This window comes from Oratosquilla oratoria, chromosome 23 (assembly GCF_046742065.1).
Source record: "Oratosquilla oratoria isolate Oo_2021 chromosome 23, ASM4674206v1, whole genome shotgun sequence".
In the NCBI taxonomy this organism is placed as follows: domain Eukaryota; kingdom Metazoa; phylum Arthropoda; class Malacostraca; order Stomatopoda; family Squillidae; genus Oratosquilla; species Oratosquilla oratoria.
In genome coordinates this window covers 2,844,635-2,868,485 of record NC_134799.1, presented here as the reverse complement: position 1 = coordinate 2,868,485, position 23,851 = coordinate 2,844,635, and the positions used below count along the sequence as shown (strand labels likewise).

At 40.0% G+C, this 23,851-nt stretch overlaps 2 protein-coding genes across 4 annotated transcripts in view; one reads left to right on the top strand and one right to left on the bottom strand.

Annotated features, from left to right (window-relative positions):
• Nucleotides 1-3,805, top strand: part of Nup154 (nuclear pore complex protein Nup154) — a 44,097-nt gene extending 40,292 nt beyond the window's left edge. For both annotated transcript variants that reach the window (XM_076206482.1, XM_076206481.1), the window contains exons 25-27: nt 572-692; nt 2,217-2,339; nt 2,883-3,805. In XM_076206482.1, coding sequence (XP_076062597.1) covers nt 572-692; nt 2,217-2,339; nt 2,883-3,018 — 380 coding nt within the window. In that variant the 3' untranslated portion in view covers nt 3,019-3,805. The remainder of the gene's footprint in view (nt 1-571; nt 693-2,216; nt 2,340-2,882) is intronic.
• Nucleotides 3,806-3,947: 142 nt separating this feature from the next.
• On the bottom strand, nt 3,948-23,526 carry LOC143037875 (putative cytochrome P450 301a1, mitochondrial). Of its 2 annotated transcripts, none has more exons than XM_076206483.1 (12): nt 23,384-23,526; nt 20,582-21,121; nt 18,779-19,019; nt 17,938-18,054; nt 16,947-17,023; nt 16,615-16,837; nt 15,168-15,378; nt 12,635-12,828; nt 10,249-10,327; nt 9,472-9,738; nt 7,838-7,983; nt 3,948-7,694 (listed from the first exon to the last, which is right to left on the bottom strand). In XM_076206483.1, exons 2-11 carry the CDS (start codon nt 20,970-20,972, stop codon nt 7,858-7,860), a joined length of 1,926 nt encoding a protein of 641 aa, XP_076062598.1. In that variant the 5' UTR covers nt 20,973-21,121; nt 23,384-23,526; the 3' UTR covers nt 3,948-7,694; nt 7,838-7,857. The 2 variants fall into 2 exon arrangements, with proteins under 2 accessions (XP_076062598.1, XP_076062599.1); XM_076206484.1 differs by having other exon boundaries at nt 23,432-23,512.
• Nucleotides 23,527-23,851: the final 325 nt, after the last annotated feature.

Below are 23,851 nucleotides of genomic sequence, written 5' to 3'. Positions count from 1 at the left end.
AAGAGGCAAAGAGTTAAAGTTTTAATGTGAGATGAAATGTCTGAGACGTATGGCAGTGGTTACAAGGTTGAATAGAGTGAGAAATGAGGAGGGAGGAGAGTGGTAATGGAAAAGGAAATGGCAGATAGGGTTGATGAAAGAGTATTAGAATGGTTTGGACACATGGAAAGAATGCGTGAAGAAAGATTAGTACAAATTACCTTCATTCCTTTGTACGTGTAACCCTATCTGTCAGTATACTAAGGGCCTCTTCCCCTATGTAAGAGAGGTAGTCAGCCAAGGCACACACCCATTCCCACCCATGTCACTCCCATCCATCACCTTCTCATCATAGCTCCTCATGGATGAGGGGTCATCCCTGTCTTCTTCCCACTGCCCTGGGTCAGAAGCAATGCAGCGAGACACAGCACCTCCACAGCAGGACTGCTTCTTGGGCACGGTGACCTTCCCTCCCTGTCTTCTCTATTTTCATCATGAGGGGACATGCGGTATAGAATTCCTTACTCTGTATGTATATATTCATCTGGTATTACCTCCACAGTTAATGTAATTCTCTTAATTCTATTTACAGAGCATTTGATTCGTGTGTGTGAAATTCGGTCTGTCAGGCTTAGAGCCGAGAAGTCGTGGGTAGTTTCGGCTCTACAAGGGTGTGGAATTGCCCTCACAAAACTGCTTGATATATATCACAAGTAAGAGAGAATATTGTAGTATAAAGTGTTAATTGTACCCCATAGTTAATTTCTTTTATGCATATGTAGTAATGAATATTTAGAAGAAGAATTTTTTTTTAAATGTCCACACAATTTATGTACATACCAAGACGCCTTTTCCCCTTGTAAGAAGGGTGGCCGAGTCAAAGGTACACACACACACACACACACACACACACACACACACACACACAAAATTTTACTAAAATGGGATAAAAAAAAAAAGAAAAAGAAAAAAACAAGAGGACATGAAAATAAACTTAAAAAGGATAGTTACAGAAGAGATATGAAAAAGAATGGCTTCCCACACAGAGTGATAGATATCTGGAACGAACTGAATGAGAAAACAGAGTTCAAAAACTATACAAGAATTTAAAATCAAACTGGGTGCTGAAAGATACAATAGCAGGTCACTACAAGCATAGCTCTCTTCCCGTAAAATACAACTAGGTAAATACACGTACATACCCACACACCTTCCAAACCCATTCATTGCTTTTCCCATCATATCATGTGTGTGAAAGGTCATCCATGTCCCCTACCATACTGTTCAAGTGAAAGACAATTCAGCAAAAAGAAATGCCTTCACAGCAGAGCCTGACAGCCATAGCTGGATTATCCCCACTGCTTCATCATATGTCAAAATCCTTTCCACCTTATAAAAGGGCCACAAAGTAAAGCACACAGCCACTTCATATACAAGTTGAAGTTTTGGAGAGTGAACACCTTTGAGTTGTAATGCTGTTAACCTCTGCTATAGAGGGAATGTTATTGAAATGAGTAGCATTACCTGGCCACAAGCATGATATAAGGTGAATAACACCTATAGTTCTGTGTATCTACAAACCAAAAGGATTATTCCTCCCTGAAAGGAAGGTAGTCATCCAAAGCATCCTCCCATCCTTCATTCAGTTCCACACCCACCCAACATTTATTTGTTTTCCTGTTATATCTTACCTCCTTGAGGATGTAGGGCATTTTTACCCACCCACTGCCAGAGTCCAAAGTAAGGCAACAAGACTCAGTACCTCCATAGTAGGACCCAATAGCTGAAGCTGGTGTACCCCAATGCTTTGTTACATGGTACCCCTCCCACCTTGCCAACTGATAAGTAATTAAAGAAGGCAAGAAGAAGAAATTCCTTTGGCCCATGTTACTTTATCATCCATTCACAACCACTCTCCACTCACACCTATTTCATGGCCTCTTCCTACCTTTCTGAACAGACATTCCTATTTTACCAGAAGCTTCACCCATCCATCCATCCATCCCTCTTGTTCTTGGTTTTCCCTGTGTTCTCTCCATTTACCTGTGTTTTCCACACATTTTTTACTAGTCTTTCGGCATTCATTCAATATATATATATATATATTTTTTTTTTTATATATATATATATTTATATATATATATTTTTTTTTTTTTTTTTTTTTTTTTTTTTTTTCCAGCACATCTCTTAAAAGGGGAAGAGGGCCTTTGCTATATTTACTTTATTTATCTTTTTAGGTTATACCGGAGTGCTGACAGCGTTTGGGAAGTAGAGCGGGCCCCACACCACCTGTTGGCCGTACTTGCACATATTATTGACACATTTGCAGAGTCACCAACTGCATATCCTGGGCTGAAAAAGTAAGTAACGAGTTCTAAATTTTGTACGTACATATACCAAGGGCTTTTTCTCCCTTACAAGGGAGGTAGCCAAAGTCAAAGGCATAAATCCACTCCCATCCATTTCATTCCCACATACTCCACTCCCATTCACCACCCCTCCCTCCCTCCCTCCCTCTTTTCTTGGCTCCTCATGGATGACGGGTCATCCCTACATCTGGGCCACTGCCCTGGGTCAGAAACAATTACTTAAGAAAAAGGAAATACCCTAATCTTCATTCTAACCTAGCATGAGAAACATTGATTAGAATATAATTATGAATGAAAATGGAATAATATCCTGCTCTCTTAGCCAACTCACCCACTTACTGTCTTTCAATGTTATTCCTAGTATTGATCTTTCAATTTTTCTCTATACTTGCCATAGTTTCGTCATTGCCTTTACTTGGAAGTTAACCAAAGCAATGGAGACAAAAACCAAAGTAGTGTACTAATTTTTTTTTTTTTTTATTTTTATTTTTTTTTCTTTTTTTTTTATCTTTTCATTTTTTTCTTTCTTTCAAGACGAGCTGTAAGGGAACAATGCCTGGACTACATTGCTGAATACTTGACCGACTTAGGTGCCTCTGCTGATGCCAGTGCAGCCATTATCTCATCTCATATGAAAAGCACACAGAAGAAATTGGAAAGAATTATATAACCAAAGTCCATTTAGAATGAATTGTCTTTGTGATTTAAATTAGTGAATGTGCTACTTGTTTAACATATATTTTGTTCTGTTGTACACCCAGTTCAATATAAAAAAATTCCGTGCCTCATAATTAGGTACAAAATTACATACAGTACATATATACTCAATAGAAAAATAGTATTGGAATGTACACAGTGAATTTGAGTATAAAATCGAACAAAAGATTGTATTTATCAAATACCATGTGTTCAAATATCCATGCTCCCTGTTACCTGGTTAGATCAAATGCCCTTACTGTCAAATGGAACTGGGTATACATGTCCAGTGTAAGACTTCTTTTCAAACATTTTAGACAGTTCTTAGAAGCAGAAGCTGAGTTGATAGATCATGAAAGAAAAATTTAATTCTAGTATTATTTCATTGGATATCTGGATGGGAATTTGGTGCTGTTGAGCAACAAGTGTTGTCAGGATCAACTGCTTCAGTATGTTGACATTCTGTAGATCTTGATCAAGACGGACTACAGCCAGGTAGTATTTACTCTGCAGAGTGGTAGCAGTTGACTGTCATGTCACTGTATTAAAGGAATTAACCATGCTGCCTCTTGAGTACTCAAGTAATTTGTGAAACAAGTGCCAAGTTGCTTAGGTCAGATAGATTCCAAAGAAGAAATGTTCAAGCTGGAGTGAGAATGTGTTGTAAATAATATTTGTTTAATTGTATTTGTGGTTATTTTTTAAGAGCTAAAGATTGAATGGTAGTTTTCTTTTGTATGTTAATAAAATATGAAAAGCTGTCTCGTCTTTGTATAGTGTCATGGAATTTTCTTTACATTTGGAACCAATGAATTTTACAGTCGACCTCTTGTCCCTTGTTTCTTTTACAGAGGACCTGTGGCCCCTGAGTAACTGCCAACAGACTGTACATACATACATATACCAAGGCTTTTTCCCTTACCAGGGAGGTAGCCAAAAAGGAAAAGGCACAAAAATCATTCCCACCCATTCCATCCCCGAAAACAATCCACACCCCTCCACCCTCCCTCCCATCTTAGCACCTCCTAGATGACGGGTCATCCCTGCACTCTATCCGTAGGACCATAAATCACTCTGGGAAGAAATATTTTGTTGTCTGGGGATTATAGTATGGGATGTTTTGCATCTTCTGTGCTGTGGCTACATCTGGGACAGCTTGAATCAGTAGCCAGGCCTATTCTGTATTGTTTCTGGTATAGAATGGTGCCCGTCTTTTTTACATGGTGTTCTATGGGAAGGATTTGTTTCATTGTGCAAGTGTCTAATTGGGGTGGTTTTGGTGCAACATATTGTTACTTTCAAAGCTCCAGTCTGTAATGTTCACAAGTTGTTTGTGTTCATCTTGTAGATTGTTGAGAACTATGCTATGGAAGTGTACTAAAGGGTGGTTCTTGTGAAGTGTTTGAAGGTAATTGTTGGTTTCTATTGTCCAAAATCATAGCTCATAATGTATTTTAGTGGGTTTATTTTCTTTGGGTGAAAAGGGCTTTGAGTAAGAGAGGAATGTCTGTTGAGCAGGGAAGGGAGAAGGCAGGGGATAGGGGATGAGTGGATTGAGGGAGTATATGTGAGAAATAAATTGACGCAGCCCAAAGGGATTTCTCCCCATCTTCTTTTCTGCATGAGGGGACAGAGGGCTGGGGTCACCGATTTAATGAAGCGGCCTTGCTGTGAATGTGCTGTCTTGCAACACTGCTTCTGACCCAGGGCAGTGGGCGAGATGCAGGAGTGACCCATCATCCAGGTGCCAAGGTGGAGGGGAGTGGAGTATGTTAGGGATGGAATGAGTGAGTGTTTTTTGCTACCTCCCTTATAAGGGGAGAAAAAGTGGTATATGTAAGTATGTACAATGATAGGTCATTTGCATGTGAGAGTACATTGTTGTTTAATTCTGATTCTGGGGTTGGGAGATCTTTCATAAAGATATTGAACAATAATGGTGACAGTGCTGCACCCTGAGGGACTCCATCCTAGTCTTTTTATTCCTGAGATTTGGTTGTTATGGGTTACTCTGCACCTCTCTCAGTATGAGGTTTGATAATTTCTTTTTATGAATGACTGGCCTTTTGATCTTTTTGGGTAGTACATGTCTATGGACCTTGTCAAAAGCCTTGTTTATATCAATGGATACCATAACTGTTCCTTCTGGCAGGGCACGTTTGCTTGCTTTTATACATATATATGATGAGTGGGGGGATAGGTATTTCAGTTTTTATTTTTGTGGCAACCAGAGGGGAATGTCTGTTGATCAAGGAAGGGAGAAGGCAAGGGATAGGGGCGAGTGGTGAATGGCTGTATATGGATAATATTTTGATGCAACCCAAAGGGATTTTCTCATCTCTTTCTATGTCAAGGTAGCGAGTGGTTGTGTGTGGATGATATTTTGATGAATTCCAAAGGGATTTCTCCCAATCCTTAATTTCTGATTGAGAGAACAGAGGTGGGGTCACCATTAGATGAAGTGGCCTTGTTGTGGATGTGCCATGTCTTGCTGCACTGCTTCCGACCTGGGTGGTGGGCAGGAGACAGGGTTGACCCTTCATTCATGAGGAACTAAGATGAGAGTGGGTATGTGCCTTTGACTTTGCTATCTTCCTTGAAAGGGTATACAGGTATAAAGCCTTCCTATCAGCTAAGATATTGTGGGTACAAGTGTGATTGGTCTGTATAATTTGGAGAACAGTTTTTCTTGGAGTTATTTCTCATTAAGTAACGGTAAACTGCTTTTGTAATTTTTTCCCAAGATTCTTTAATTTCCTGGCCAACTTCTATATGGGGAGAAAAAAACAATATTACCGAAAGAATCCATGGTGAAGTAAAAATGCATCACTCTTGATGTTTTGCCTATACTTTAGGCATTGTCAGGTATGGGTAGATTTTACACTAGTGATTCTTAGACTGTTCAAGGATTTAAGATGCACAGGAACACTTTAATTCCATCTTGGGATACATACATATACCAAGGCTTTTTCCCCCTTACAAGGGAGGTAGCCAAAAAGGAAAAGGCATAAAATCTTTCCCACCCATTCCATCCCTGAATACACTCCACACCCCTCCACCCTCCCTCTCATCTTAGCACCTCCTGGATGACAGGTCATCCCTGCACCTTGTCCACTGCCCTGGGTCAGAAGCAGTGTCGCAAGACACAGCACATCCACAGCAAGGCCGCTTCATTAAATTGGCGACACCCCCTCTCCGTCCCCCCATGCATAAAAGGAGAAGACGGGGAGAAATCCCTTCAGGCTGCATCAAATTTTGCTCACACATACTACCTCACCCCCCATTCCACCATCTTGGGATACCCTGTATAATTCCAATCCACTATACATATTTAGTTTAATAATTATGGCCAGGAGACAATTTCTAATGAACATCACTTCCTGGCATTTGTCTAGTACCATTGTTTTCTTTTGTCAAAATTACTGTATTGATGTTAAGGTCTTATCTTGACAGGTTGGTCTTACATTCCTCCAGTGTGATTTGATTGCTTCAAAATATGTATGGTAAACTGGAATTATTCAGGGCACCCCACATAGTTCTATTTAGGAATTTGAGGAGCTGTAGCCATTAAAAAGATTGGGGCTACACAATGAGCTTAGCAGGGTCAGATAAACCTTCTTCAGTTTTCTTGATTTATTTGGCTAAGGTCTGGGTTTACAGCTTGGGGATATAATCTCCCCTGGTGAGTCTAGGGAGAGTGTCTTCCCTTGCTCCTTTGGCGAATGCAGTTGCCTTGTTATAAAGGGGGTTAAGCTTGGGTAAGCATGTTTGGTGTAGGTTGTCATATAGGAAATGTGTCTGTGATAATATATGTGATAGTTCCATTGTAATGGGTCTAGTGTTTTTTGTGGATGTGGCTAGTATTTATTGGAGTTACAATAATGTAGCTTAGTAGGTATAAGGAAAGGTGTGGTGACATTAGGTGCTTGTCGGTAATCCTTGCTGGATGATGGCACAATGATGTGATGTGTTGCGTTATCTGACTCAGGCATTTATAATTAGGAAATGTGAGGTCATCAAGATTGCTCAGGCTAGTACCTTCTTGTACATATGTGGATTATGTGTCATGGCGTGTGACCTATCATAATGGTTAGTAATGGTAGGATACAGTGGCCCTGTATGTCACAAGTCCCTTATTTCACCTTTCCCAGGGTCACTATTGTATGAAATCTGTACAGAGCAAAATTGACTATTGATGTCAAGCTACTCCCTCAAGCTCCAAATGCTAGAACCTACACATTTACTTGGGCTATGCCACAATACAGGTGCTCTTCACAGTACAGTACCACACTATAAGGCTTGTAAGTAGAAAATTTAAAACACACACACACACACACACACTGGATATTCATTACTCCATGGTGTTGATAAAAATACTGTATTACTGTAGTGGATGCTTGCTGGCCAAACAGGTGAGAGCTTTGCTATTTGCAGCAGAAGTCAAGGTGATGGCATTTTGAACCTTTCTGTCAGCAAGTTGTACCAAGGGCATGGTTTGTTAAATTCCATGTTATAAAGTCCTCTGCAAGGGCCACCATCCTAGCCTCCTGATAGAGGGAGTGTTGCAATGTTAAACCAAATCAATCATTACTGTAATAATTATGATTCATGCTCTTGATGCTGGCGTAGTTAATGCAGACCTAGAGAAACCTGAAATATTAATGTGTAGTTATAGAGTGCCTGTAGGTTTCCTCCTTAGCATGATATGAGTAAGGAAAAACCTTTTATTTTCATATGTTGCACAAGAAAACATCAAGCTCTAGATAAGATACAACTAGAAGAATGCATTATACCTAATACAAAGTACTTTGAACTATTCATGAAGATTAACTTCTCTCCTTGTGAATTGGAAGCGGAGAGGATGTGATGGGGCATAGCCCAGCTTGTTGATTAGGTAGATGTCCTCATACTTATAATCGACATGGTAATGTTGAAATATCTGTAAAAAAGAAAAAAGTAACATTAAATGTTATAGGCACTACTGCTAACATCAGTGTATACATGATTATGCTGGGCAGCTGTAAGATGAGTGTTTAAAGAATGAAAACGGCAATCTGGCCCATTCTCTACCAGGTGTTGCTTAACCATCACATCAGATATTACAACCACAACCTACAAGACACATGTTATATTTTGTATCTACCATAACCTGCCCTTAGCACAGCATCCCACAACTCCACTTAATAGAAGCACACAGACACATACACACACACACACAGATAGATAGATAAACAAACATTACTCTCAAAACCAACAAATAAAGTACTACAATTTATACCCACCGACGTAGGTACCCAACAGATCCCCCCCCCCCAAAAAAAAAATAACAATGATAATACTAATCCACCTACCCCCAGGTCATCATCATCCAACACTAAAAAATAGCACAGAGTTGGCCTGGTAACAGAATCCACATGCCCCAGATACATTCACTACATAGATGAAAAAAAAAAAAAAAAAAAAAAATCGATCAATCTTTTCTTCACTGAGAGGGTCTTACAATGGCCTTACATATTTTGATAAAGTATTTTAATTACATATTTTATTCTGGTTATCTTCATCCTATTTAATTTATGTGAAATAGAGCATCAATGTTGAAAAATGAGAAATGTGGACATGACGTTATGAGTACATGGTTGAAATTATAGTACACAGTTTTGTGGTTCTTTATTGTTTGTATTGAATAATTTGCTGTTTTGCAGTATTATAAGCTCAGTTCCTAACATTTAAATCAGACGAAAAAATAATTTTCTTATGAAAAAAATATGTTCACCCACGATTTTCGAAAGCTTAATTAAGATGCTGTATCACAATATATTGATGGTCATGTAAAATAATGACTGTTAGAGCGGCCAATATGAGTTCCAAGTAAATAATTCTGCAAATAGAAAATGTATGGAGTTAACAGAATAACTAATAAACTTGAAACAAAATGACATCTAGTATAATTAATAAATTAATAATATTAGATATACTACTAACAAAATGTGTTAGAAGTGTTGTGTAATATTGGGAACTTGGGATTACATCACTGTAGGAGGAAATGAAAGGTTTAAAAAATGAGCTGGTATAGATACGTAAAAGGATAGAGGAAGACCGACTACCAAGAAAATACCTGCAGTGGAAGCCGATGAAGAATGGAAGTAGTGTATGATGGATTGAAGGCAAGAGATCTTGAGATGAAACAAATAAGAGACCAAATGTATGACGACCGTGCAAGCTGGAAACAGATAAGTGGTGTCTTAGTACGATCTAAATCTACCTGGCATGTGGTAAGAAAGATAAGAAAACAGTGTGCAAGGATTTCAAAGGGTCATTCATCGCCGAGAAATTAGTGTGTATGTGGGGAGTGAGCTTACAGAACCCTTGGCAAAAGTAGTCGCTCGGGCCCACGCCGGAAACTGAGAGGACTTCGTAGACCACTCACCCGAACGAGAAGTGCATACATCTCTTGCTCAGCTATCCTGCGACCGATACACATCCGCGGGCCGTACGAAAAAGGCAAAGATGCGAATTTATGCCTGGGGGCCACCGAGGTTGTTCCACTGTCGCCAGCGACATCTTCCTCTTCTTCTGGAGTCCCAGATCTTGAATCCTTTTTCTCCTTCAGCCACCTTTCCGGGAGGAACTCGTTAGCTCGCGGGAAGATATCCTCATTCCGGAACAATAACATCGATGGGGCCACTACCTGCCACTGATGAAATATTGTTTAAAAATATTGTATATATACGTGTATTTACCTAGTTGTATTATACGGGAAGGGAGCTATGCTCGTAGTAACCCGTCTTTGTATCTTTCAGCATCTAATTTGTTCTTAAATCCTTGTATGATTGTTGCACATATTGTTATTTCGTCCAATTTGTATGTGTGTGCACTTTGAAACTAAGATTTAACTTTCCCGTTCTTGGTCTTATTCCTCAATAGATTCAACTCGAAATTATTTTACCTTCTACACAATCCATAAATTGTGCTATCTCTTTATTAATATATATATATATATATATATATATATATATATATATATATATATATATATATATATATATATATAGTGTGCGTGTGTGTGTGTGTGTGTGTGTGTGTGTGTGTGTGTATACACACACACACACACACACTGACATTAGTTGTTAGAAATTAACAAAGCCGCTGAGCTGAGGGGAAATAATTATATTACCAAGGAGCATGACCCTCCTCAACAACTTACTCCGCGTGGAACCAAGAAGTTGCAGATAACAGTGTCCTTCTCAAGCCTGCGTGTCGTCCCCACGCCGGGAGGCAGCATCCTACGTAAGACAAATATTATTGTTGTTATTACTATCATTATCATTATCGCATAATATATATATATGCACGCACATATAAAATTAAATTATACTGTTCCTTGGTTGAAAAACAGCTAAATCTGTATTCACTAACCTCTTATCAATTTTCTCAATTTTACGAATAGTGTTTGAAAATCGTAGGAAGGTTAAATACGAGGTTTCGAAGAAGAAACATTACAAAGAATACAAGCTTTCGGTTAACTAGTACAACCATCTTCAGGTATACGAGAATAAAGTAAATGTACAGAACACATCATTAAATACAAATGTTTGAGATCAGGGCACTGGGAGAAATAGGTTAAACTGAACCTTAGGTGTCATTTTATCTCGTGAGGATTTGTCTTCGTTGTAACCATGCTGCTTCTTACGTAGTTTATGACTTGTTCAATCTTGCATCTACGGGAAGCGGACAAGGTCTGTAAACGCTGGCGGGCTTGCGTCACAACGGCTGGAGAAGTATTTGCTGAGTTCGTTGGCTTTGCTCACAGAGGTTTTGGAGGCCTGGGAGCAGTGCCGGTTTGACAGATGTCCACACCTCATTCAGTCCGTGTCCCAAGCACCACGACGATAAAGGTTGATGGCATCGATCAGCAGGGTCCAATTCACTGAATTGTTGACATATTTGAGCTGTTCTAGTTGATGGTTCACCTCATTATTTGTGATCTTGATGGCGTACCAAGCGTCGGAGCGTCTCTAGATAAAATAGGTGCTAGGAATAGCTTTGGTGGCGCCTATTTTGAGTGCCTCACTGAAATAGGTGACTTTCACCACCCCTTGTCACCACTGTCACCACCACTGTCGGTCTTCGACCATTACACTTATATTTGACTTGTAATACCACTCGTCTCGAGGCCCCTTGCCTTCGTTACGTGAGTTTCACTAAATGCTTAAGAGGAACTTGAACTTGAGTTCCTCTTAAGCAGTAGGCCCAATGCCTTGTATTTCCTGTAGTCTCACTATTTTCTAATTTCAATAGGCCCGTGCCTAGTTCTCGTCCTTTGGGTTAATAAAAGGGTGGTGAATTTTCTTTCTTCTTTCACTGTAATTTCACAGTCTTGTTACACTCAGGATCTCTTTCTCTCGTCTCCCACATCGTCTCTCTAGATCCCCGTATCCTACGCTAAGCTACCTTCGTCTGACGTCACTAATTTTTCTAATCCAATCTCCTATGACTTCTCAAATGAATGTCACTCCTTATGGGCGTGACTTTGAATTCATGCACCAATAGTTTTTTTCTCCTTCTCCACCTTGCACCAATCCGGAAAGCCATTGCAATGCCACTAGCAATATCGTTTACCTCAGCATTAGTCAAACGAAGCTAACCTGCGCTTACAGAGTTTTGATTACATCATCGATTATAAAACAGTCACCTCCGTTGGTGTTTACATAGACATAACGTCACCTCAATGTTATCAAACAGCAGGCGAGCAGGCGTCGAGTCTGAATTGTTGAGTCAGCATTCTAATGCCCTAGTGTTTCCCTAGCTCATTTCCATTCGTACAACTACCGGCCTCTTACAGTGACCTTTGTCTCTAGAGAGGTGTCATTGGGTGGAACTGGGTGTGACGTCATGTCGATTACGATGGTGGACTAGCTGGATTAGTCAGCCTTGCAGAGACGCCCCCGTGATGTCTGGATTGCAGCTGAGCTGATTTTTTTTTTATCTGCAAGATGCCTGTGATATGGTAGCTGACCAGTTAATTAAAGATGGCTGGTCCAGGTTGATCTAGCTGCAACTGAATTCAAGACGACGGCAGCGTCTATCCTTGAATCGCTTATATATGTTGACTCGCTACTATTCATGGTCGCATGGCCAACGGCCATCTCAATTTGTTTCAGTAACGACTGTGATCAGGTGGCGGCTATCAACAGTTTTTGCACATGATGGAATACTTGGGGTTGTCTAGACCTGTTCTCCCATCGATGCTATAGATGTTGTGGATAAAGAATCACGTTCACAATGCAACACAGAAAATATACAAAATTACACAGAATTAGTCATTCGCTATTAATATCTAATAGACTGGAAGAACATAATTTTTACACAAACTACTTGTCAAAAAATGAGACTAAGTGAGAAGCAATAGAATCCAGCAGAACGAAATCAAACCGTGCCAAGCCAGTCATACTCGCTTGTTTCAGCAGCTTATTACGAAAACCTGACTTTGTTCCCATTGTTTCTTTTAACACACGGCAATGCGTAAGAAAATATTTATTTTAAAGCTCAACATGATCCAGAAATGATAATAGTGACTTTCTTTTATTTACCTTAAAGTTTCTTTGAGAACAGCGCGTAAATACGGCAAGGACGCCAACTGCTGTGGTTGGAGTTTGGGTACCCGTGTCGCGTCCGCCAGCGACGACGTGCAGTGTACCGCCTGATCGACTTCCTGTTGTAGGCGACGCTGGGCCTCCGGGTTTCTTGCAAGCATATACAGCGTGTTCGCCATAGAGTGAGCTGTCTGGGCAAGACAGAGACACAATATATTACAGTGGAATAACATGTCGAAAGGAGACCCCTTACAAAAACAAAATGTACCAATAAGTCAATAGATAACCAATTAGATTTTAGTGAAAGGCAACACAAAATACTGTTTTGTCATTCATCTAAGCTTCAGGCACTAAGTATGGCTGAATTTGCAGCAAGTTAATTCCATTAGTTGACTGCATAACTGGTGGAGTGTTCCCAGTCTACTACTAAATTTGTTATGGTAGTCTTGATATCTGACCTATAAAGGTCAGATATCAAGACTTCCATAACTTTTTGTATTTACAGTTTAATGTACATAAAAAAAACATACTGACAGTATTCTATATAATTCCACCATCTACATCTTATCAAATTTGGCAAAAAACAGTTTTGTCTTCATTTCATTGCGTCGTCTGCTATTCGAAACATTCCGCCCGTGCGCTTCGGGAAAGGTTCGGGGAATTCCGCGTTCGTGACGTCACAGTTGCCAAACAAACAATATTGTTATTCTGAATATCTAGACTTCGGAAAAGTGGTATGCGAGGCGCAATTAAAAGTGAATTTTCTGAATAAATTCTTCTGTAATAGGTAAAAACTTTATTTGTATGCTTTTAAAAAGTACTTTTTCGATTATTTTTAGTGAATGGTATATCTGTTGATATCTGACCTTTAATATGGCAAAAACAGTTCAGGAACAATTGTAGAGTAATGTATGGCAAGGAAATTAGGAATAGTATAATTTCTAAGAAATACGAAAGACAATGAGAACTGGAATGAATGAAAAGAAACAGAAACTACTGGATTGACCCATGACTAACGAGATTCTCCCGAGGCCTCTGAACCCAAAATAATTCTAGTTTTAACATTGGTAAACAAAAAAAAACAAAAAAACGCAAATTGATCAAGTTTTCATAACCCCAACCTTTGAACGGCTACAGATGAATCTAGCCTCTTCAGAACGAGTCAAATTCTCGCGCACAGCATCGGACGCCTAATGTACGATGATTGATGCATCAAAATACTCGCGTTATAAAATATAGTCACTGCTCTACTATTCATTCTCTTTCACTAAGTAATAATAAACATACAAAACGTGATCAAGCCAGTTTACTGAATTCGGGGGTCAGTGGGTTAACTACATACATACATATACCAAGGCTTTTTCCCCCTTCCAAGGGAGGTAGCCAAAAAGGGAAAGGCATAAAAACACTCCCACCCATTTCATCGCCGAATACACTCCACACCCCTCCCACCCTCCCTCTCATCTGAGCACCTCCTGGATGACGGGTCATCCCTGCACCCTGCCCACCGCCCTGGGTCAGAAGCAGTGTCGCAAGACACAGCACATCCACAGCAAGGCCGCTTCATTTAATCGGCGACCCCCCCCCTCTCCGCCCCCCTTGCATATAAGGAGAGGACGGGGAGAAATCCCTTCGGGCTGCGTCAAAATTTAGTGGGTTAACTACAAAATAAATATAATCACGACGCCGATATCCTGATATACCCACTCGCGTCTCGTGGTACCTACGTAGGCGTCATTGTATGTAAGAGACTAGGACGATTTTCGAAATCTAACGTGACACGGATGCGGTGTTGAATTCTCGGCTGTCAGTATTGAATATTATTCCATCGAGGTAAACATTCGTTGCTAAAAGGTTAACCCCTTTCTATTCTTCTTGACGTCTTTCTCGAGTTGACAATTAATAGGTCTGGGTTCGATCCCCGGTATGTGCAAACAACTTTCATGGCTTTCTAACCCCTCTCCACAACGGAGGACATTAGAGGTGCGGTAGATCAGTGTCGCATATATATGCTACCACCTAATCAGTATGGTCGAGCTGATTACACTGATTTTCAGACTTCATTCGCAACCACGTCCATTCCATCACACCAACGACATGTGCTTTTCACCACACATACAACCTTACCAACCCGTATCAAGCCGCCGTGGTGAGATACAGAGGCTGTATCATCCCTCAGAGGATAGGCCGGGCCTGCAGTGGGCGATTAAGGCTGGAGTAAACACACACACGCACGCACGCACGCACGCACACACACACCTTAATATGTGTATTTTCAGCCTTCGGCTGCCATGTTCTCAATAAACCGTTTATTATCATTATTATTATTATTATTATTATTATCATTATTATTATTATTATTATTATATTATCATCATTATTATTATTATTATTACCATTATTATCATTATTATTATTATTATTATTATTATTATTACACACACACATACAGTATGTTGCCTGTTACCACGCGATCTAATTTTGCTAAGGGGAACTCCACCACTTATGCGTTACATGGAATGTGACTTACTGTGTCTATCCCGGTGGCGATGAGGTCGATGAGGAAAGTCGTCACATCTTCCTGGGAAAGTCCAGGAGTGTCTAACAGTATTCGTAGTAAATTAGGGGGTCGATGACGGTCGCCAGTGTTAGAAATGTTCTCGTGGCCACTGTTGTCAAACCTGCCAGGTTCCTCTTCCTGCATGGCCATCCTGGTTTCGGCGATCGCCTGCAGGGCCATTCTGAAAGTAGTTTTCGTGGATTTCGGGGTCTGAAGAAAATTAGATCACCTCAAATCAGTGGAACACACTCAGGATGGGATGTAATGGAAAGAGGGAGGTGCCATATATTAGATCCGAATGTACGTGTGTGTGTGTGTGTGTGTAATAGTGTATGTGTGTGTGTGTGTGAGATTCATCATTGTCTGGATCAAGTGTTGGACTCGTGATCGACAGCTATTTCCCTTCCGAAAGAGAGCTCAGAGCTCGTATATAACCGATCTATGGGTAATGCGGTCAACTGACACGCACACACACATCCAAATCTCCGCCCACGAGAGTTGGAGTAACAACCCGCAGCGCAGCGATACTGGACCTCCGTAGTGGCGGCCGGGAACTCTACCAACTGCACCACGAGAGAGAGTGAGTGTGTGTGTGTGTGTGCGCGCGCGTGCGTGTGTGACAGAATAAGTACAAAGATGAGCAGTGGGGAAGATATCTAGAATGCTGGGCTCTCCAAGATGTTCAAAAATGCTGATTTTTCTCTCTCTCTCTCTCCAAGACGGTCAAGATCACTTAGGGTACAAAAGTGTAAGGCTAGTCTACCTTAAACATCATTAAACGAGGAGAGCCAAAACTGATGGTGAATACTGAAACCTAATACAGAGATTTCAAAGGAAGATAGAGATAGAATGTTCCCCACCGGGGAAGTCAGGTAGCCAATGTCGAAGGAACGAAAGGCGTTATCAGACTGGGCTATTTTCTCTCCAACCTCCAATTAATCGGCGGTTCAGTCCACCTCCAGAACTTTTTTTTTCCGGCGTATAATCACTACAGCAAACTATTTTCTTTTCTCGACAATCTACACAGAATGTCATTCGATTTGCTGGAGGAAAACAATCTCCCTTCAGCATTCCAGCGTACGAAGAGCATGTGGGGGTGATTATAAGCAGGTTGTAAATCTGCTCCATTTGTCAGATGAAAAATAGCCCGGTGGGATAAGCTAATGCACTTTTGATTTTTTCTTTTATTTAATTTCATATACGTAATATGATTAAACACGCACAACATATTCTTGGTTATTGTAATAATGTAATATAGACGTCATCCTATCTAACCTATTGTTACGATGAAAATAAAATGAGAAAGATATGGTACTTTTTTTGCGCAGGGGTTTCTTGAGACATGCAATTTATTTTAGAGGTTACGCAAAGGTAAAAAGGTTGAGAAACGCTGTTCTAAAAGTCCCACTCAACTTACTCAACGAAGGCATCGTGAGCTTCCCGAAGTCTCCGTATAGAGGGAGTCTCGAAGTACTTCCAGAGCTTCACGTTCTCGGTCTGGTGCAGCGCCTCCAGGAGCTGTTGGACGAGGCCAACCAGCCGCAGAGGATGTGAATCCTCCGGGAAGTTTGTCGCGTCCGTGCCCGAGTTCGAGTCCTGCAGAAGCCCCAAGCGGCGATTCAGCACGATCACGCTAAGAGCTGGTGACAGTAGTGTAATAATCATTGATATTAATGGTAATAAAGATAATGGAAATATTTCTTCACACTCTCTCCCTCTCTCTCTTTCATCAAACGACTCAAGACTGACCTTCCAGTGACCACTTGTAGAGTTCGGTCAAGAAGTCTTCTGGTACTTCGCCATCGTCGTTCTTGATGGTTTCGATCCTGCGTCGAGGTAGAGAGAAAATATCATTCCATACATCGGGGTGCTTTTGGTCCTCGTGACTGACCCAAAACACGAAAGAACTGTTCTACATCATGAAAAAATGCATTTTTCAACAAAACACACTCGATATCGCGTATCCGCTTGAGTAGATTGGGAGTAAATCAGTAAAGACCATGGTATCGCGGGTTAAATCTCTATGGAGGTAATTTTACGGGTGGCCGAAAACAGTGGGTTCGAATCCAACATACGTCTGTCAAAAAAATTATCAAATCATACACCATGAAGTTTACTGTACTCCCGACAGGTTCGTCGTCACAAGAGAACTTCGAGCCACAGAAATTTGAAACAGCCACGTTATGTTTATGGGCCCGTGGCTCTACCAAGCTGATGCGCCTTCCCAACAATTTGATTTTGTTTTTGTTTTGTTTTTCTATTTTGCAATCTCGTAGTTCTGTGCACGGCAACTGAGTGTGAAAAACACGTAGTTGGAAAATTTATCTTGCTCTCGCTGACAAATTGCTAAATACGAGCTATTTTTTTTTTTTCATTATAGAAATTATTACCACACGAAATTATTGCTTGTAAAATGTTTTCTTTAAATTTCAGTAGATATACGCTTAATGACAGTGATAATTTCATAGATATAAATGTCTCTCATAGAAGCTGCTGAATTATCGGCGACGAAATAGTTTTTCATATGTCGACAATGTAAACCTTCGAGATGAAAGTTGTTATATTCATTTTTCATTTATCTATCTATTTCTTTCATCCTTCCAACAAGTTGGATTAAATACTGTACTTCCAACTTTGTTGGAGGATGTCGACATTCTTGGATCAATTAGGCGGGAACCTCAGCATTGGAACTTCACACTTTACTGAAAAGCCGCTATAAATCATAAAAAAAAAAGCTTACCGATTAATGAAGTCCAGAGCAACTCCATCCACCTGAGGTAAATACTGGGAAACCACTCGGAGGTTGGAAACCGGACGCTGTACTCGGCTTCGGACACGCTTCCACTCCTCGCCTTGCCTTCATCGTTAGTAAAAGAAAGAAAAATAAATAAACAAATAAATAAGATAGATAAATAAATAAATAATAACATTTCACAATCTCTGCAAGGGATTTTGTATACACAGCCACTTGAATTTAATTAATGGCGAATTCTTAATGAGTAATTTCTTAGATGTATTTGAATTATTAAACGCCACTTTAACATTCCATGTTTTAAGAAAACGAGGAAATTTAGCCAAATTTCTACTGAAAGGTAATACTAAAATATTCTTTGTATCATAAGGAGGTGTGGGCTGAATTCTATAAAAAAAAAATGTATCTGATGCGAGAGTTAAAGTCATTCTTGGGCATTTTAATTTCAAACCGTCATTAAAAATATACCCAAATTCCTCATCAATAAATCCAGGGCTGCATATACGGAGAATACAAAAAAAAAAAAAAAAAAAAAAAAAACATTGAAGAAAACAAGGAATGCCTAACTTTGTCGTAATGTGCCGAATAACGATATGTGAAAAAACGTCGATTTTCTATAAATGCTAAATCTAAAGTGGAAACAAATGGGCTTTAGATATAAAAAGTCCAAAAGACTATAAACTAACCGAGCAAGTGGTCTGCCCCACATCTATCATAACTCTTACTTCCTTCCATTTCATTCTTTCCTTCCACTAGACCCCCAAATCCCCCCTCCCTCCCTCTCCCCATCTTATCTATCCTGCCCTCTAACTAATTGAAAGCCACGCACTCGCACAAGATGCCTCCTCTTCCTCTGAAGATGCCCCTCGTGCACTCGAGCCGTATCTTCTTGAGGGAAGTCATGCCGGGCCTGACGGGGTTGTAGAGGGTGGCGCGATGCATCACCTCCAGGTCGTCAGGATGCGTCACGAAGACCAGGTTGGGATGGCCTGGCATGTCCTTGCGGAAGATTGGCCCGTACTCCTTCGCCACGGCTTGCCAGTACAGGTAAATCCGCTGCGGATCAAAATCTGCGCCCGGAAGAAAGAGCGAGGTGAGGCTGACGTTTTGCTTAGGATGGTGTCACACTGTCTTTAGGTTATGGTAGTAATTTAACCAGGGGGAGATGGTGGTCGTTATAGAAAATTTTGGCTATAACCAGATGATTTCGGATAATACATAAGGTGACACCGGCATAAAGGAGAAGGTCTTTTCGTCCTTGACTGAACCTACCGCGGAATTAAATCAGCAAATGATCGGATAAAGAAATATTAATCAAACTTAATGAAGTGAACAAGTATACTTTAATAAGTGATTAACAACAAATTAACCACAAGACATCTTCAGCAAAATTCTGGTCGAGACGTATATATTATTGACATATATGTCTTTCCACTACATTGACGAAGTGATAAAAAAAAAAAACATATGACGCCTAACTCGCCCTAGATTAGAATATGCAGTATTGGTGTAATGTCCGCACATAGTTAAGGATATGAACAAAATCGAGAAAATGCAAAGAGTAACGACCAAATTGATTTCCAGTTTTGCAGATGAACCGCATGAGGAGAGGCTAGAAGAAGTTGCCATCATTGAAGGAAAAAAGAGGAGGAGGAGATCTCCCCCTCCTCTTTTTTCCTCTTTTTTCCACAGCGATCATGTCGACATCATCGCTGTGTTCAGATCACCGAAAGGAATAGTGGGAAAGGGTCATGAGGTCACGGAGACAATTTGAAACATATTACATATATGAATGGTATCAAGAAACATAGTTTCCTGTACAGATGGCTTAAGTCCTAGAATAACTTAGATTATATAGGAAAAGCTAAAACGCTAAAGAAATTTGTAAAGGTAGGAATGTTTTTTTGGAATAAGAAGCGGCAACGTGTATCTAGGTAAATGCACAAACTCACACACACACACAAGCTATATTTAACAAGCTTGCAGATGGCGTAAATGAAGAATAAAAAATAAAGACTATAGAGTGTCACAAGATCTTGACGATGCATTTGCATCGAGCCAAAAGCTGAGATGGAACTATCATTCTAAAAATTAAAAGTTAAAAAAACGGATAAAAGCTATGAAAAATAATAATCAACTAGTTTCTCAATGGAAAAATAAGTTACAAAAAAAAAAAAACGAAAGAAGAGAATTTTTGGGAAATGCTAGTTGCGGTTAACTCACCATCTAACACGTCGGCAAAATTGTGGGTAGAATCTATGAAATATTGACAAATATAAACGTGTCTTCATTATATGGGGCAAATTGATCGAACCTTTCGAAAACTGTTTGGTGTAGGAAGGAAGGGGGGTGACTGCATGAGATATTGCCCGGAAAGGCCGTGGAGACTGACGCCGTCCTTTGAGTGACGTAACGCGCCCCTTGGCGTATGCTCCGAACGGGTAGGTACCAAATGGGCGCGCGCGAGAACGGGTGTATGCAGTTTATGTCTGTCTCCGTTTGATGCATGTCTGTTTCCCTGTCTATATGTCTACCTCACCCCCTTATAAGGAGGAAAAGGTTGGTACATGGATGTCTATCTGTTAACTTTCGCCGCATACCGCACTAACCGATGTTTGTAAGAACTGCGTACCTTTGTGTGCAAGCATGTAAGGCATGCTTCCGACGAGGGGCAAAGACTTTGGGCCAGGGATCTGGCTGGCCGGTCGAGGAGGAGACCTGGGGTCGTTCTCCTGTTCCTCCCACTTGACCTCCTCACGATAGTACTCACTGAAGTCCTCCTCCTCCTCTTCCTCCTCCTCTTCCTGCTGATCCAGAATCTGTTGTTGATGCCGTTCCGGCTGAAGTCTTTGCGGAGCCAAATGAGATTTGAAGAAGTGAGGCTTGGCTATGGGCCACAGACTTGGTGTGGGCCGAGGAATCGTCACCTGTGTTGACCAAAACTGACGTCCAAAAGAAAACCCGCGGAATGTACAGACCATCGCCTGCATCCGTGGGAAAACAAAGTACATCTTGGGGTTCATTTATTTTTGGACTTTACAGTAAGTTGCGCGAGAGGTCGTCGAATTCTACTTCAGGATGGGCTCCAAATTAATAGAGTCCAGGTTCTGTACATTTGATTATTTGACATTAGATGTTTGCTCACCTAGACCGTACAGGCTCACTCTGCTTCCTGTTAAACGAGATAATTACACTGATAAAGAACACTGATAATTACACTGATAAAGAACAAGAATATTATCTCATCATTCAAATTATGGCCGACAACGACCCGACGTCTGAACTCTGATGAGTCATGATAATTTCGGGGCTGCACCTCAAGGTTGACAGATTTTGAAGATGGGAGACATGAAGATGTATCTTAATGCCACTATCTTTCATGACAAATGCAATCAGGTAATCGTCATTGTTCCCTATGGATCATATGACAAAAATATAAATCTAAATATATACACGGGTTCCCGTGTGACGTCATTACGAAATGTAAACAAAGTGTACGTGTATCCATGTAGTCAGAGAAGCAACGTGGAAGAATGATCTGATGTAAACCTTATCAATTCCTTAGTTTTGCAGCAAAATTACTTCAGTACTTAAAAATTAGCACCCAAAGAGAAGAAGGAGGTGTATATAGACATGACAAAGAAGTAATTTTGTTGCAAATTCTTCTGCAAATGAGTTCATGCAATAACGAAATACAAAAATTAACTTTGGAATTTATGTATCTGTTCCATAAAAAAAAAAACAGGAACCAGGAACCCAAACATTTCAAATTAGAGAAAGTAATCTAAATGATGTGATTATTCCATCAACCAAAGATTTTTTTTATACCCATTTCGGATTTGATGAAACAAAACTCGCTGTCAGCAGATATTTCGTGGGAAAAACAGTCTTGGATATGAACCACGCATGAAATAGTTGTATCTAGTTATTTGTATGTTTTCATTGCTTCTTTCGTAAACTTGCTAGGTTTATCACACAGATACTCTGTTACATCTCTCTAAGATAGCTCTGACAGCATGTTATTTTTCTGACAACCATCGCCCAACAAGAATGTTTCAAGCATCTGCTAGCATCTTCAGGTAATCTGAATCCCTTATTTGGCCCCTTTCAACCGATTTTTAGCGTAAGTGAAGTTAAGCAATTTATAACCATGTCAAAACCATGTCTGCCAGCTGTTTTGCAGTGCCCATACCATTTACAAGTAGTGTTAGTAAGTGAAATCAAGGAATTTATAAGATTTACAACACAGATAATTTCTCCACCATTTCCAACTAATTTTTAGCGTCAGTAAGTGAAATGAAGGAATTTATAAGGTTTAAAACAAACAGATAATTCCTCCACCTTGCGTTTCTGATTATATGGATGCACGCGTACTTTGTACAATTCGTAACGGCCTTACACTGGAACTTGTCTATACTTCGACAATGAGCCGCAACCAAATTACATAGAGATATTAATTCCTGCCATGTGCCTATTTCTTGCACTGCTCGAAGAAAGCAATGTCGACTCCAAACAAAGTGGAGATATACGCTATCACCAATAATCTATGGGTATTATCATGTACTTCAAAAATGCAGTTACTGCCCTTTATATTGTTCTCGGGAGCTTGTTTTTGCAGAGCATGGAACAACAATGCTCATCTAAATTACAATTTGTGATATTGGCTCTTTGGTATGAACAGCATTCAATGTGGACCACTATTTTTTTTTTTTTTTTTTTTTTAGATCCTAACTTAGCTCCACTAAAACTAAGGACAATTGAAATATTACAAAATATGGAGACACCTTTCAAAACTAAAAAAAATTCACCCATAGGGTGGATAATATACAGATATTGCTCACTAATCAAAGTGATGATAATTCTTATCTTATCGATACAAGACCAGTTAAAGCGGCTTACGAGGACCTTCATAAAAAAGAAAAAGAAAAAAAATACCGTTCCTTCAGAATAATTCACTCGGTTGGATAATTTTGTCTTCCAGCAGCCGCACCACCATAGTAAATTAGTGAACTTTCCTGGAATTTGAGGCACATTTTTTAAGTTGTCCTCAATTGGTTAGATTCACTTTCGTTTTTTTTTTCTTATTCCCATGACAGTGCAATTTCTCACTGTTGACATTTTCTATCTGATAGCGTTCACCGAACATGTAATCTAACTGCAATTAATAATATTGTTTCTAAGTTTAACAAGGGTCTTGTAATTTCACAAAATCAAGTATTTATTGTATGGAATCATAGGTATATCATTAGCCATTGACCCGACACATAACATTACTCTCACTAATTTCGTTATTATCGACACTTGTCATGAAGACGTCTCAACAGTTTCAACACAAATGCAATCACAAGCCACAAATAGTTTCAATCGTAAGTCACAAATAACATGATAACTATCTCTGTATGTATTAATTTGATTAATTATCAGCCAAGCCAACCTCACAACACTGTTCGATCTGGAAAAGTCACGAATAAAAGTACAGCACGTGGATATTTTCTCTTTGGTGGGGACCAAATCTAGAGAGCCGTCTCGGTCAGGACCATTATGACGCGCGCACTCGTTCGGATTGTCCTATCTGCAGCTTCGTCATCGAGTGACGTCAAGGTTACCAGTACTGTATTACAGTCAGGTAGCAGTTCGCCTGCCTGCCCTTGAGCAAGGACTAACTAATGAATTCGCTAAGGGTTGAGTAATCTCATTAGATATCCACCAGCGGTATAGCTAGGATATATTAAAGTCTATAACAATTACGACTACCTGAATGCCAGCCGACAAAAAGGGCTCTCGAGTATGCCATCTTCCAGGAAAACGATCTGTATTCAACATGTATATTTGTACCTCAAGAGTCAACCGAATATTAAACACAAGTGCTTGAAAGTGGTTCTTTGTTTTGGCTGTCATTCAT